Source organism: Canis lupus, chromosome 12, assembly GCF_003254725.2.
Source record: "Canis lupus dingo isolate Sandy chromosome 12, ASM325472v2, whole genome shotgun sequence".
In the NCBI taxonomy this organism is placed as follows: Eukaryota; Metazoa; Chordata; class Mammalia; order Carnivora; family Canidae; genus Canis; species Canis lupus.
In genome coordinates this window covers 15,785,679-15,802,908 of record NC_064254.1, presented here as the reverse complement: position 1 = coordinate 15,802,908, position 17,230 = coordinate 15,785,679, and the positions used below count along the sequence as shown (strand labels likewise).

General features: G+C 33.9%; 1 protein-coding gene across 3 annotated transcripts in view; it reads right to left on the bottom strand.

The window, feature by feature from the left end:
* LOC112641699 (CD2 associated protein) overlaps positions 1-17,230 on the bottom strand; it is a 144,532-nt gene that overhangs the window by 11,536 nt on the left and 115,766 nt on the right. For all 3 annotated transcript variants that reach the window (XM_049092144.1, XM_025418976.3, XM_049092145.1), the window contains 4 exons: positions 11,580-11,745; positions 11,021-11,163; positions 1,738-1,850; positions 919-1,020 (listed from right to left, as the gene is read on the bottom strand). In XM_049092144.1, coding sequence (XP_048948101.1) covers positions 919-1,020; positions 1,738-1,850; positions 11,021-11,163; positions 11,580-11,745 — 524 coding nt within the window. The remainder of the gene's footprint in view (positions 1-918; positions 1,021-1,737; positions 1,851-11,020; positions 11,164-11,579; positions 11,746-17,230) is intronic.

Below are 17,230 nucleotides of genomic sequence, written 5' to 3'. Positions count from 1 at the left end.
CAGAGACATAGGCAGAGGGAGAAGCAGGCTTCATGCAGGGAGCCTGATGTGGGACTCGATCCCAGGACTCCAGGACCACGCACCACGCACCACGCCCCGGGCTGAAGGCAGGCACTAAACCACTGAGCCACCCAGGGATCCCCTATATCAGCATTTTTTAGGTGTTGCTTTGTTCCTACACATTAAATAGTCATAGAATATCCAAAGAGTTTCACATAAAAGTAATCATGAAGAATTTAGTAAGTCCATGGAAGAGGCACTAAAATGAATCCATGGCCTGATGCCCTTTTTTACTATTTCACTAAAATAACACGAAGTAAAATTTCAAATGACTGTTGACAAGTTGAGAGAATCAGATTAAATGCATCTGATAAACTGGAATAGTAACCAAATGCCCTTGGAATGAATTTGAGGAGGAAACATGAATTTCTTAAATATAAGGTACGTATAGGCTGTGATAATACCATCTTAAGTAAGAACAGAAAGAGTTTAGAAGTCTTAACCCCATGCAACAAATGGAAGACTCCACGTATACCACCACTCATTTCAGTATATATTCAGTGGTCACTGTGGTGCCTAACACCAAGCTAGGTTAGGAGTAAACAAATGATGGCTTCTGGCCTAGAGAGTGTATGTTTAAAGGGAAAATGAACAAGATGAATAGATCTATCCCTGCTTTAAAAAATATGAAATGTGTAAGCCTTTTATTACTCATTTAAAGTAAACTCTTGTAAAAAATGACCTACAGAGGACAGTGTAACTTTAGTAACTCAAAAATTTAGTAACTGAAAAACTAGAGGAATTTTTTAATTTCTTAGCAGAAGAAATAATTTTTAAAAGATGCTTTAAAAATTTCAGTTTCGGTGTTCACAAAGAATTCTACAAATTATACACATCTTAGGCCATAATATCCCTCACCTTTGGAGAGTAGCTTGAATCCTTTTTAAATTCAGACGGCTTTAAGTTGGCACTATCTTCTTCTTTTGGTAACTTCAAGGTTTTTTCTGGGCTTTGGGTTGGCTTAACGATTTTTTTAAAAACCAAGAAACAGAAAATACCAAAGAAGGAAAAGGCAATAAACATTTGGATAATAAACTGACTTTTATCACTGTTTTCAGTAGCTACTGTTCTAGATATTCCATTATTGTTAACAGGATATTACACAATTTCAAGCTAAATAACACACTTGCATATCTTGAAGGTAAAAATAGCCTGCCTCTCTCATAGCAACAAAAATTTCTCTACTTCAGTAATTTAAAAGTACTGTAGCAGTTAAGAGCTAATATATTAATAATAAAGTACTACCAGCATTCCAGGCAAGGTATAGAAAGCACACAAAGAAGCTACACATTTAGATACACATTCCCCACGATTTCAGAGGAAAAGAATGTTCTTGTTCTTTCCTAAGGTGAATATGTACCACTCAATTCTAACTATTGTTCTTTGCTGGGTAGATTACAAGATACCCTGACCCCTTTTGACCCTGTGCTATGTGCCGATTGTCTCAGAACAGCTCTTTATTCTTGATTCTGTAACTTTCCATTGCAACCCTCTCTGAAGTGAACATGACCCCACAGTTCTCTAAATGTAACCAACTATTTGCCACTTAAGTCTAATAGCTATCTTCCTGATTTTTAAACTTTGGTGGAGGCTATAAATTCTCCATCACACTCATCTTTAGAAGGATTCTGGATCTGCTAAATTCTCTGTGTTTTACAAACAGGAAGTTGTACTCACAGAATGTCCACCATTGAAGCGTCCAGGCAACCTTCTTCCAGGCATCTTCGGTCTGTTTGCAGTAAGATGTAGCAAGTTTTCTGAGGAAGCTATGTCATCAAAATTTACAATATCTGGAGAACAGAATTAAACATATCTCCTAAGCAATAACTGTATATTTTAAAAGATAAAAAAAAAAAAAAGTTTCTGGATGTCTAACAAATTACACATTGAAAAGAATACCACTTAGGACTCACAAGTTAACCTGTGCTTTTCATATGCATTTGGAAAACAACACTCACCCTTAAAAACAAACATCCTCTTTACCTGATATATTTTATAGCATAAGACTTTACTAAACAATAGAAAGTTCATGTTTCCAATAGAGAAACCTCAACAAAAGTTCTCATTGAAAGCTACAAATCTGAACCGGAAATTACAGTATCATAAAAAAGTTGTCATCTGAAGTTCTTGCTTGTAAAAAGAGATGACCTACTTCAACTCATAAGTAATGACAATATATCAGAAAATTAACACATAAAATATTTTAAATTTCAAGTCGTATCCTAATATTCAAATTTAAGTACTCAACTGTACCTGATACTTTCCAATGATAATTTAATGGATCTTTATATATTTATGTATGTATATACATAGTATTTTGTAGATGGGACTCAAATTGTTCATAGTTCACTGAACTTTTGCTTAGACATCAGCATGTATAGGAACTATGAGACAGTTCTAAATCGAAGGCAAATAGGTTATCAAAGAAAAATGCTACAAAGATCATTTACTTGTTTTCCCACCATCAAAGGCTGGTTGACCTTCGATCCAGTAACTTGGCTTAAAGAAAGATCTATGTAATTAGTATCTCTAAAACAACGACATATAATACCTTCCCTTTTTCTAGATGATCCAGAAAACCTTGTTGAAAGAGGCAATCCTTAATTTTGAAGCCTAGAAATATCTAAGTGATACAAGAATCCTAAGGATAACTCCAGACACTTCACTGTCAATACAATCTTCCTTTAGCCCAGAATCCAAACTACAGATATTAATCACAGCTGAGATACTCTGTAAGGCAGCAGATATCTTTGGTTTAGTCTTTCAGGTACAGGATTAATTCTGTACAATCCCACTGCCTAGATGTTTATAAAGCTTTCTGTCAAATACTTAGATATACAAACTCAGTGATCTGTTATTTATTTAAAAACATCTAAAGAGAATTATTATTATTACTGCCCTCAAAGCTTATTCATCAATTTTCACATTCAAAGTAATCAATTTAGAAAAAAATGTCAGGGGTAAAAGGACACAAAGGTAAGGCATAGGAAAAAGTATCAGTGTTTGGCTTTGTGTTTTATAACAAATTTAAGTATTTGTTGACCTCTGTTAATTCTTTTCCATCCTCCCATTCTGGAATTACTTTGTGTGATCTATCTTTATCTAGTATCTACTCACCAGGTTAACACATCACAACAGGCAATCAATCGAATGTGCTCAGCCTAATTTTGGTTGAGTCTTTTGATAATTGCTTATAAATAATTATATAACAAATATTAGAAAGAGACACAGTGGCTTTAATGGAAAATGCATTATATAATGTGAAAGGTCTTGAATTTAAATAGATTTTAAATATTTCATTTTATTTGCAAATTTCATAAAGAAAATCAGTATTTCGAAAGATGTTAAAATATGCTGTCATTGGAAGGGTTGAAAATTGCTTTTAACATTGATAAATGTGTACTGACAACCTATTAAAAAAAAAACCTTGAAAAGTATAATCCAATAATTTTGGCCTGTGAAGATTATTTTCAAATGCATATTTAAGCAACGTCCAGAAAAGAAAAAGAAACAAAAACATAGGAAGGGATGAAGATAAATGAAATTGAAAGGATAAATAAATGGTAGATTTATAAATTATAGATCATGCTCATGTAAAATGCCTTCCATATGTCCAGTTTTGGGCTACAACACCAAGACAAATAATTTTACTATTCTTAAACTCTCTCAGGTCCTCCATTTAAGGCATTAGGTTAGTAAAATAAAACAGTGCACATTTTGGACTCATGATATATTTGAACACATTTAAAATTTACCTAAGAGTGTTAACAGTGGATTTATACTGTACACATGGCATGAAAGGCATGACAATCACTTAACTCTCACAATTACATTGCCTCTCTGTCAGCCATTTTGATTTCTACACATTACCTAAGAAGACATGGAATTTTAAAAAGTCCAAATGAAATCTCAAATTTTGGGAGAAAATAAACTGACTTTTATGGTTTTCAATTTAATTTTTTTAATCAAAATATCTTAAACTAATCAGGAAATTTTTCTCAACATAAATTTCATTTTATTTTCAAATGGAAAACCAAAAGGGTTAGAATAGACAGACAAACATGTACACTTTTAGTACAATTACAAAGAAAAATCAATGTGCACCACCTATTTATATGGAATATATTGTTTTGATGTCTTTTATAAATTGTCATCTTACCAAAATGGTGAAAGGTAGGATAATTTCCTGACACGTAAGAAGGGAAACATGGCAAACAGGCTAGGAAACAAAATCTGGAAAGAAAAGTCAAGGATAGGAATGTCTAGAAAAAAGACTAAATAAAAAAAATTATTTTACAAAGCAGGAAAAAGGAACAGTTGTAGAATGAATAGAACCATTTCAATGTTTAGCATATACCTAGTGCAGTTTATCTAAACTTACATAGATGTGTATTAGATTTTAGATTTATGCTTTTGTCTTTAAAAAGAAAAAATAATTAGTATTAATTTCAATATACCATAAGTAGAAAAAAGCCTTTTTAAAATTACTAAACAGCAAGACAGCTTCAAAAGAATGTTTTAGTTAAAAAATTAGAGGTTACACTAATAATAACTCATTAATATAGTTATAACTAAAACTACCTTTCATCAAGTTTTAGTCTTCAGCATATGAAACTAATTACAACAAAAGAGGTAATTTTAATTATATGATATAATAAAAGAAAAACATGGCATAATATTTTAAGTAACTCACTATAAAAATACAACTTATACAACATTTAAAATCACATAATCCATAAATGAACCTTCAATTATGCCTTATATGATGCTCTATAAATAATTTTAATCTCTGCCCTTATTCTCCAGGTAAATTTCTACATTTTGGGGTGTGTTTTGTTTTGTTTTTGTATCCTCGTTTAGATATAGACTCATTTTTTATAGTGTGTACCACTCAACAGGTAAGCATCTTACTAGATAAACTCTACCTTAAATTCTTTCTGGAAGAAATAAATGAATAAATATTGAGAAAATAATTCAAACAAAATAGATCAACTATCAAACAAAACAAAGAATGTTTCACTATTTAACAATGTTTTGGGATCAAATAATATATATCTCTAAAATTTCCTTTTAACCCCACAATAATTTAGCACAGAAAAACAAGCAAAAGGATAAAATACTACACTATAAGAATATTTCATCAGCTGTGCTTTCTCAATGTAATAGGTATGTTACTACTAAATTTTCTATCTTTTAAGACTAATGTGTAAACCAATTTTATGTCCCAAAGAGCTTACTATTTTAGAAATATTTTCACCATGTGAACTTTACAGTTAACCAGTCATGGCAGTGAGATTATCCTAAACCAATTTTTGATGAAGTGTTTGAAAAAGAGGGGGAAAAAAATTAAAACATGATTCTAACAACTATGCAATTTATAGTATTATCTTGTATTTAAGAATATATACTAAGAGACATTTATTTTCAAAATAGCTTATTAATGGCTTTATATACAGGATAATCATATCTGAGAGTAGTGTCAGGAATTTATATTCTTTATGGGTAAGAACAGAAACAGAATGAGATGGGATTAACAGAGGAAAGGAAAAGAAGGGGAAATAACACTTTATAACATCTTCCTATCAAGTATTCTAGTAGGTATTATAGACATATCAGATCATTCAATTGTTATTTAACTGAGAAAACAGATTAAGAAACAAGACAATGATAAGTGAGCTATTAGCTCATTTATAATTATTACTTATAATAACTATCATTATTAAATTAATTTAAAACCCATGTTTTTAATAGTAAATAGCAAAAGTCAGGGTGCTTACTACTATTCTCATCACCTGAAATTACTATTTTATGTAATGAGACTCTAAGAAGATTTTCGTGTACATTTTAAACTTTCTGAACATGTTAAAGGGCTAGTTTCATACACTATTTTAGAAATTGGAAACCTCAAACTGTGTCAAAAGTATAAATTAAAATATGCTTTAACCTAATGCCAAATTTGAGGCTGTATCTGTTGCAGAACAGTGTTGTTTTTAAGGTGTCAATATCTAAAAAAAAGAGTTTAAACATTTTTAAATTTTTTTTTTAATTTTTATTTATTTATGATAGTCACAGAGAGAGAGAGAGAGAGAGGCAGAGACACAGGCAGAGGGAGAAGCAGGCTCCATGCACCGGGAGCCTGACGTGGGATTCGATCCCGGGTCTCCAGGATCGCGCCCTGGGCCAAAGGCAGGCGCTAAACCACTGCGCCACCCAGGGATCCCCGAGTTTAAACATTTTTATATTACAAATCCTAAAAACATTTCAATAAAAACTTGAAATGAGGAATAGCCTGAGTTGAGGATCAGAATAGGAGCTAAATGCTATCAGTAGTCAAGCCTTTTGTCTTAGCATACCACTTGTGCTTAAAATAGTAATGGGATATAACACTTGCTCAGCAAATATTTCTAATAGACACACAATTTCCAAAACTTACAAACATATCTTATTTTATTGCACTTTGCAGATAACTATTTTTTACAAACTGAAGGTCGATGGCAACCCTGCGCTGATCAAGTCTAACAATGCCATTTTTTCCAATAGCATTATGTACCTCTGAGTCACATTTTCATAATTCTTGCAGTATTTCAAACTTTTTCATTACTATTATAAATGTTAGGGTGATCAGTGACCCTTGTGTTACTACGGTAACTGGAATGAACTGTGCCCATGCAGAATGTTGAACTTAATTTTTTTTGTTGTTGTTGAACTTAATTTTAAGAGTTGTATATATTCTTCTTTTTCTTTTAAGATTTATTTATTCATAAGACAGAGAGAGAGAGAGAGAGGCAGAGACACAAGCAGAGGGAGCAACAAGCTCCCTGCAGGGAGCCCAACTGGGGACTCGATCCCAGATCCTGGGATCATGCCAAGCCGCGACACTGAGCCACACAGGCATCCCAAGAGTTGTGTATATTCTGACTGCTCCATGAAGAAGCTGTTTCCTATCTCTCTCCCTCTCTCTGAGCCCTCCTATTTTCTCAGGCACAATAACATCAAAATTGGGGTAATTCATAAGCCTACAATGGCTTTTAAATGTTGAAGTAAAATGAAGAGTCACACATGATCTCACTTTCAATCAAAAGCTCTGAAATGATTAACCTTAGGAAAGCATACAGAAAACTGAGGCAGGCCCAAAGCTATGCCTCTTGCAGCAGTTAACCAAATTGTGGACACAAAGGAAAAGTTGGTGAAGAAAATTAAAAGTGTTACTCCACTGAACACACAGATGATAGAAAGCAAACAGACTTATTGTTGATAGGGAGAACGTTTCAGTAGTCTGCATAAAAGATCAAACCAGGCACAACGTTTATTTCCTTAAGCCAAAGCTTAATCCAGAGCAAGGCCCTAACTCTTTCTGTGAAGGCTGAGAGAGGAAAGCTGCAAAAAAAAGGTCTGAAGCTAGAAGCTAGTTCATGAAATTTAAGAAGCCATCTCCACGATATAAAAGTGCAAAGGGAAGTAGCAAGTGCTGATGTAGATGCTACAGCAAGCTATCCAGAAGCTAATTAATGAAGGTTGCTTCACTAAACAACAGATTTTCATTGTAGATGAAACAGCCTTATAGTGGAAGAAGTCCCATCTGGGACTTTCATAGCTAGAGAGGAGAAATCAATTCCTGACTTCAAAGCTTTAAAGGACAGGCTCTCTTGTTAGGGACTAATGCAGCTGGTGACTTTAAGCTAAAGTCAACACTCATTTACCATTCTGAAATTCCTAGGGCCCTTAAGAATTATGCTAAATCTGTGCTCTATAAATGGAACAACAACAAAAAAGGACAGCAGCACATCTGTTTACAACATGCTTTACTGAATATTTTAATCCCACTTTTGAGACCTAGAGTGCTCAGAAGATTCTTTCTAAAGAATTACTGCTCCCTGACAATGCATCATTACCCAAGAGCTCTGATGGAGATGTACAAAATCAATGTTTTTATGCCTGCATAATATAATACATAATATCCATTCTGTAGTCCAAGGACTAAAGAGTAATTATGACTTTCTTCTGACTTTCAGGTCTTATTATTTAAGAAATACATTTCATAAGACTATAGCCACCATGGATAATGATTCCTCTGATGGCTTTTGACAAAGTAATTAAAAACCTTCTGGAAAGCATTCACAATTCTAGATGCTATTAAGAACATTGGGGATTTATCGTAGAGGTCAAATAGGAGTTTGGAAAAAGTTGATTCCAGCCTTCATTGAATACTTTGAGAGGTTCAAGACTTCAGAGGAGGAAGTTAAGTGCAGATGTGGTGGAAACAGCAAGAGAACTAGAATTGGAATTGGAGACTGAAGATGTGACTGCATTTCTGTAATCTCATGATAAAACTTCACAGATGAGCAGAGAAAGTTGTTTTTTCAGATGGAAACTACTCCCAGTGAAGATGTTATGAAAACTGTTGAAATGACAACAAAACATAGAGAAGAAGGGGATCCCTGGGTGGCTCAGCGGTTTAGTGCCTGCCTTTGGCCCAGGGTGCGATCCTGGAGTCCCAAGATCGAGTCCTGCACTGGGCTCCCGGCATGGAGCCTGCTTCTCCCTCCTCCTGTGTCTCTGCCTCTCTCTCTCTATGTCTATAATGAATGAATGAATCAATGAATGATTGAATGATTGAATGAATGAATAAACAAACCTTTAAAGAAAACATAGAGAAGAGTATATAAACTTAACTGATAAGCAGAGGCAGGGTTTGAGAGGACTGACTGCAATTCAGAAAAAAGTGCTACTTTAGGTAAAACATTATTAAAACAGCATCACATGCTACAAAGAAACTGTTCATGAAAGGAGGAGTCAATTGATGAGGCAAACTTCATTGCTATCTTATTTTAGAAACTGCCACAGCACCTCAACCTTCATCAGCCACCACCTTAATTAGCATCCATGGACATTAAGTAAGGCAAGACCCTCTAGCAGCAAAGATTAAGACATGCCAAAAGCTCAGATGATGGTTACCATTTTTTAGCAATAAGGTTATTTTTTAGTTAAAGTATGTACATCTTTTTAGTCATAATGCTGTTAGTATTCTGTCCTTACGTATGTCTCAGCTTCTCTAAATGTACTTATTTATGTGAAGGAAAAAAAAAAAAAAAAAGGCCAGGAATTAGGAATTTACAAACCGTTTCACAAGACCCCTTTGTTTTGTTTTGTTTTGTTTTAAAGATTATTTATTTATTTATTCATGATAGAAGAGAGAGAGAGAGAGGCACAGAGACACAGCCAGAGGGAGAAGCAGGCTCCATGCTGGGAGCCTGACGCGGGACTTGATCCCGGGACTCCAGGGTCGCGCTCTGGGCCAAAGGCAGGCACTAAACCGCTGAGCCACCCAGGGATCCCCACCTCTTTGTTTTTTAATGAAGAGCAAATAATGGTTATGGATAAAAGTTAAAAAAAAAAAAAAATCCAAATTTACAAACCAACAATAGTTTGATATTATTACCTGTGTTATTTCTACTAGAAATTTAAGAAAGGAAGCAAAGCTTGCTGGTTACTATATATAGAAGAGCTTTTTAAAAAGTGAAAATTTGGGATCCCTGGGTGGCGCAGCGGTTTGGCGCCTGCCTTTGGCCCAGGGCGCGATCCTGGAGACCCGGGATCGAATCCCACATCGGGCTCCTGGTGCATGGAGCCTGCTTCTCCCTCTGCCTATGTCTCCGCCTCTCTCTCTCTCTCTCTCTCTCTCTCTCTCTCTGTGTGTGACTATCATAAATAAATAAAAATTAAAAAAAAAAAAAAAAGAAAAAAACAATTCAGAAAAATAAAATCACCTGGCAATTTTCAAAAGGTAGTAAGTAAGTAGCATGTCTTACAATAAAGTAACAAAAAAAGCTAAGTGTAATAATTGGTCTTTAAGTGAGAATGTAAATATGAAATGTTAACACAAAGGCTAAAAATATTAAGACATTAAAAGTTTTAAGAGTGTCATGAGCACTTTATATAAGGAGTTCTTCTGCTTTATGTGATCATGGATACTTGATGTGTCTATAGCTTAATTTCTTTAGAAACAAAATAGCACCAGCCTTTTAGAGTTACCATAAAAATAAAATAAGAATATATATGAGAAAGTGCTTTGAAAATGTAAAAGAACTAAAACCAAATGCAAACTACTATACAATAGCCATTACCACAAAGTAATGATTGTGCTATACTTTTAATATTGAGATTTTTTTTAAGATTTTATTTATTTATTTATAAGAGAGAGAGAGAGAGAGAGGCAGAGACACAGGCAGAGGGAGAAGCAGGCTCCATGCAGGGAGCCCGGCATGGGACTTGATCCCGGGGTCTCCAGGATCAGGCCCCAGGCAGAAGGCAGCAGCGGTAAACCACTGAGCCACCCCCGGGGCTGCCCCTAATATTGAGATCTTTATCAAAACTTCTATTTCAGGTTTTCCATTTTACAACTAAGAGGTATAAAAAAGACCAAGAGACAAAGATGACTGATGGGTTCAAAAGTCCTAAAACTAAGGAACTGAAAAAATAAAGCTTGCTGATACACATACAGAGAGAGACTGAGAGAGAGAGAGAGAGAGAGGCATAAAAGGCATATTTTCCTGAATTAGAAACAAAAATACCTGGAAATAGAGAAGTAAAAATAATCTTCGATATAATCTAGTCCTGGCACTGATAATCTATCTCTTTATCCTTCAACTTTTAAAACTAAAATGTACTCATATCTACCTGAGTTAGGTAGTATGGACACTGCATTATAAAGGGACAGAATATATGACAAATGGATGATCTTTTCATCCGTTTCTCAGTCCTTATGTGAATCAGGTATTTTGTTCATTTATCTTCTTTTAGTTTTATTTTTCTATTTTGGCTTCACAGATTTTAAACAAATTTCAATTAATTTCCACTGTATCTATCCACACATAAAATGCATACAAATTTCTTAAATAGTTTCTGAAAACTATATTGGCAAGTTTTTAAAAATGTACCAGTTTTCTACATGTTAACTTACCTGTTTCTTTAGAGCTCCTAACTGTAAATGAATCTAGGTCTACTGATTTTGGTCTAAGTGGTAATTGTTCAGAATCTAGCTTTGGTTTTGATAATGGCTCAGTTTCAAATTTTGATGAAATGGTAGATACTTCCCCATTAATCCTGAAATGAGAAAATCAAACATATGTAGAAATCACTTGTATGTGAATAACCATTTTTTAACATTGTGAATTAAAATAACACTAAAGATATTATAGCACAGTAGTTTTTCTTTCTGTTCCACAAAATTACTCCCATAAACATAAACTTCCAAAATAAGACTAATCAAAATAAAATCAGAAATGTAAAAAACAGCCTAATAAATGTGTATTCATTCATCTAGTATGAACATGAAGTTAACATTTAACAGAGAATCATTAGAATCTATAGAAAAAATCTGAAAAACAAATACTTCAAAAATTATTTTAACACTTAGAAAAGCAGTACAGCAATTTATGTCAAAGGAAGGTAATCAATAAACTAAATTAGGTAAGTTACCTAAGTTAAAATTACCTAAATTAAAACTAGGTAAAACTTACTTGGCTATAGGAGGTGGTGGAGGGACTGGTTTTTCAGGTCGCTTTGGGTATATTGTCCCAGGAGATCTCAATAAATTATTGGCTTTGGTGGGTGGAGTAGGCTTCTTAGGTGGGACTTGTGGAGCTGCTGGTTTAGAAGGTTTCTGTTCCAGTACTGATTTTTCATCTGATTATTTAAAAATATTTAATAAATTATTAATCAAAATTATTTAGGTTTTTTCTATTTCTTACAGCTAACATCAGGCTGGAAACGTGAAATAGAGACATTATTTGTGGATGTGTACACGGTTTTTAAGTTATAATTTAATAAGCTCAAATATCTAAAAACACTTGCTTTGATGGGAAGGAGGACCACTAACAAGGTTCTGAGCAACAATAATGCCCAGTTCTTATGTCTTCCCAGTATCCTTTGCTTTAAGGGGTGGTATACTACTCAAATATAAATCACATATGATTTTACTCTATGCAGAGGTCAATATTATCTACACTTAAACCCAGACTACTTTCAGAGACTAAATTATAATAAACTAGTGACATTTAATATACTTATTTAAATAATCATGACGACAAAGGAAATATCAAATGTTAAGAAAAAACAGGCTAGCCTAACTAATCACAGATAAGAAAATTACAGGCTTGTAATCCTCACAATTGTACTAGGAATGTATTAACACAATTTCATTTTTTCCAGTTTATTAACACTATGAATAATTCTGTGAATTAGATAAGAAAATATGCTGGAAATAAACACTGGGAACGATTTTAAGCCATGTTAATAAAAACAATTTTGTCACCCAAAAGCCATGGCACTATACAGAATGACATACTTAGTCCCTGGATCTTTCCAGTACTAAGAACAAGTATTAAAATTGATACATATGTGTGACTCTTAAATACAGAGAACAAACTTGGTGGTTGCTGGAGGAGAAGTGGGTGGGGTAATGGGTGAAATATATATTTTTTAATTGACATAGATGCACACATACTAGATATTCATGATACAACAGTCAGCAAAAATGTGTCTAACACATACATGTAAAAATAAGAAATTCTTAAGTGCAATACTGAATAACTTTCAAAATTTACTTGGTCTTTGTAAAGAATGTCTATCACAGGACCACAAATAATTTCATGAGATTTCATATCAATCAGAAACTGATTTAGGAATCTTGAACAAAAATTCCAAGCCATGGGTAAACCCCTCATTCAAAATTGTTAGATTTAATCTAACAATAATGAAAATACAAATTACCATTATTTTAGTTTTATCATTTATGTATAGCTTCCTTGGATCACTTGAAAATATAGCTTAGTCTATTAAAACCATGGTCATCATTTGGTACAAAAATCCACTTTCATATGGCCTTAAAGTAAACAATGCAGCATATAATTACATGATAATTATACCATCCAATTCTAACTATAAACCAACAGAGCCATCTGTATCAAGGATAACACTCAATCAAACGTAAAAGTCTAGAAAATGTTAAGAAAGATGTTTTTAGGGGATCCCTGGGTGGCTCAGCAGTTTAGCACCTGCCTTCAGCCTATAGCATAATCCTGAAGACCTGGGATCGAGTCCCACACCGGGCTCCCTGCATGGAGCCTGCTTCTCCCTCTGCCTGTGTCTCTGCCTTTTTCTCTCTGTGTCTCTCATGAATAAATAAATTAATCAAAAAAATTTAAAAAAAAGAAAGATGTTTTTATATAAAATACCAGGAAAAATAGTGAAGGTTAAATAGAAGTTCACTGATTAATTGAACATATTTAACAGATATGTAACAGCTTGAAACCAATTCAACTCTAGTTTATTCTAAAATAAAAGAACATATTTAAATATTCATGGAAATCAAAGGTGACAAATCTAAGATTCATCATTCCTGGTACAACCACGACTAAATCAACAATAATATGTTGATTTATTATATAATATATGATGGCAATGTATTTGGATACTAGGTTTTATTTACCTTTATTGAGATAAAATTTACCTAACATTTTAAAGTGAACAATTCAGAGCCATTGAGTACATTTACAATACCCTGCAAGCACTACTCTATCAAGTTCCAAAACTCTTTTATCACCCCAAAAGTCTGGTTCCCATTGTTCAGTTACTCATTTCTGTGGTATATCTTTTTACTTTCTTTGTAATGTCTACCTTTGGTGCACACAAGTTTTAAATTTTAATGAATTACAACTTAATAATTTTTTTTACTTTGTTTTCTGAGCTTTTGGTGTCAAATCTAAGAATTCACTGCCAAACCCAAGGCCATGAAGATTTAGCCCTATGTTTTCTTCTAATAGTTTTAGTTTTATACCTCTTATATTTAGGTGAATGATCTATTTTCAGTAAAATTTTGCACATGGTATGAGGTTAGGGTTCAACTTCATTCTTTTTTATGTGGATATCCAATTGCACATAGGAGAATTTTAGGTTAGCTAGAAATTCATCAAAACCAAGAGGAAACTTAAAGAAAAAAAAAAGTATTTTAGTTTTCCAAATGCCCAAAGGAGGAAATATGTAAGATACAGATGTTATGATAGTTTTAGAGAAAATAATTAACACGTGTATGGAAAAATTTTTTTTACTGAAAGCAGCTAAAATATACGGCAGCTAACAAAATATAGCAAAATAACTGAAATATGCCCCATCTTATTTATTACAGAATATAAAAATACATTACTAATGCTGTATGTACTAAGTTCATCCATTTGTTAATGCAGATGAGGATTAGTTCCCCACTTCATGAATAAGAACAGGAAAACAATTCTCAAAAAATTAAAAATGGAAAAGACCAAATGATCTAATAATTCCACTACTAGGTATTTATCCAAAGAAAACAAAAACATTAATTAATGTTTAACAATAATTAATTCTAAAAGATATATGCAGGGAATCCCTGGATGGCTCAGCGGTTTAGTAACTGCCTTTGGCCCAGGGCGTGGTCCTGGAGTCCCAGGATCAAGTCCCACATCGGGCTCCTGCATGGAGCCTGCTTCTCTCTCTGCCTGTGTCTCTGCCTCTCTCTCTGTGTGTGTCTCTCATGAATAAATAAAATCTTAAAAAAAAAGATATATGCACACCTATGTTTATTACAGTATTATTTACAGTAGCCAAAATATGGAACCAACAATCTCAGTGTCCATCAATAGGCAAATGGATATGGAAGATTGAGGGGTGTATATACACACACACAGACACACATACACACAGGAATATCATACAACTACAGAAATGGATACGATCGTGCCATTTGCGATAACATGCATGGACCAAGAGAGTATTATGCTAACTGAAATAAGTCAGACTGAGGAAGTCAAATACCATCCGATTTCACTCATAAGTGGAATTTAAAACAATAACAAACGAATAAATAAAAAGGAGAATCAAACCTATAAATACAGAGAACTGATGGTTGCAAAGAGGGGAGGGATGTAGGGCGTTGAGCAAAACAAAAGAAGGTGATAGGGAGATACAAGCCTTCCAGTTATAGAATGGGTAGAGTAAGTCACAGAAATAAAAAACACAGCATTAGGAAGACAGTCAATGATATGGTAATCGTGAATTATGGAAACAGATGGTAGTATGTATGTGGTGATCACAGCATAATGTATGAACTTGTTAAATCACTACACTGTACACTCGAAACTGATAGAACATTGTGAACTAAAATTATTTTTTAAAAAATAGAAAAACAAGATAATCATACTGGCCCCAAGGCATGAGTGGATTACAAGTGCCTAAGTTCAGACTGAAAAATCAAATCCATTCTTTATCAATGGTTACTCAGAGATGTGTTAAGAGAAAAACACAGTACTATCCAAAAAATAACAAATGACTTTTTTTTTTTTTTTTGAGAGTGACCGCTTCTGCATGTGCAGTGTAAGGAATGGACACAGAGGAAGAGAGAGAACTTAAGCAGGCTCCACATCCGGCACGAAGCCCAACACAGGGCCCAACCTCATGACTCTGGGATCATGTTCTGAGCAGAAATCAAGAGTCGGATGCTTAACCAACTCAGCCCACAAATGTATTCTTAGAGAGTCTACTTTAACATTTTTAGAAAATGTAAGGACAAAAAAAATTTACCCATAATTATCTTGCTGAAGCAGCTTAAATTGAGTATAACATACTTTCATACTTTGCTCTAAGCACAAAGCTCAAGAAATTATCATCACACAAACACACATGAATAACTACCACTCAGGCCAAGTACTGAACATTAGCTACTTTAAGTTCCCATCATGTCTCTTCCCAATTACTACACAACTGCTCCTACCCAAAAGTATCTTTTTTTTTTTTTATAAGATTTTATTTATTCATAGACCCAGAGAGAGAGGCAGAGACACAGGCAGAGGGAGAAGCAGGCTCCATGCAGGGAGCCCGACGTGGGACTCGATCCCGGGTCTCCAGGATCACACCCCAGGCTGCAGGTGGCCCCAAACCGCTGTGCCACCGGGGCTGCCCCAAAAGTATCTTCTAGCACTCAAGATCACTTACGCAGATTTAAAGTTTACATCAGTAAAATCATAAAATTCATGTTGCTATATAGTATCTTGGTATGTGAATATACCTAAATTTATTTACTCATTGAACTGTGAATGGACATTTGTGTTGTATCCAAATAAGAGCCAATATAAATCATGCTATGATAAACTTTTCCCATTTGAATCTTTGGTGCACACACAGAGCACATTTCTGCTGGATATATGGTGAGAAGTGCCAGGGCTGGGTAACAGAGTATGAATATATTCACCTTAAATTCTTCAGATTAGATACAACAATTTGCATTCTCACCAACAGTATGGGAGTTCTGTTCATCTGAATTTTCACAAACATTTGGTATTGTTAATTTTCTTTTCAAAATTTCACCCATTTTGGTGAGAATCTTACCTTTGCTTTAACTTGTATTTCCTTGCTGAGTAATGAAATTGGGTAACTTCATACTCTGATGAGGTTTCTATTCAAGATGCCTAACTACATTATCAAGCTTTTTCTTACTAATCTGCAGAAATTCATTATATGTTTTAAATATAAGTACTTTGTCATTTATCCATGTTGTAAAAAATCATTTCCTACTGTGTGGCAGAACTTTTCATCTTCCACATGGTGTCTTTGTAAAAGACATTAGGAATTTTAACATAGTCCAAAAAATCAATCTTTTGTCTTACAGTTAATATCTTATATATCCTGTTAAACAAACAGTTTCCTACTCTGAAGACATGGAGATATTGGCTTATAGTATCTTGCAGAAAACCTGTGGCCATCATCTACATAGAACTTTTTTTGCATACTGTAAGATAGGTACAAGTTATAAGGTAGGCATAAGGTATTATAAGTCAGTGTAAGGTGTATGTTTTTTGTATTGAAGAATGTCCTTTAACACTTCTCTACAGTGCATCTTTGGTTATAAGGTAGGTACCTATCAAACTATTTCTGGATTCAAATTTATGTACATGTGAGGTAGAGATTAAGATTTAGTTCTTAGATGAAAATCAAAGCATTTACTTCATCTTTACTGCAAAGGCAACTTTATTTTATAAATCACATGGCCTTAATTAAATGTCCCTCTTACTGCTTCTTGCTATTCTGTCTACTTTGTCAGCTATCAATAGTTTAGGCCAGTTTTCTTTTGATTGCCATTTGCCTG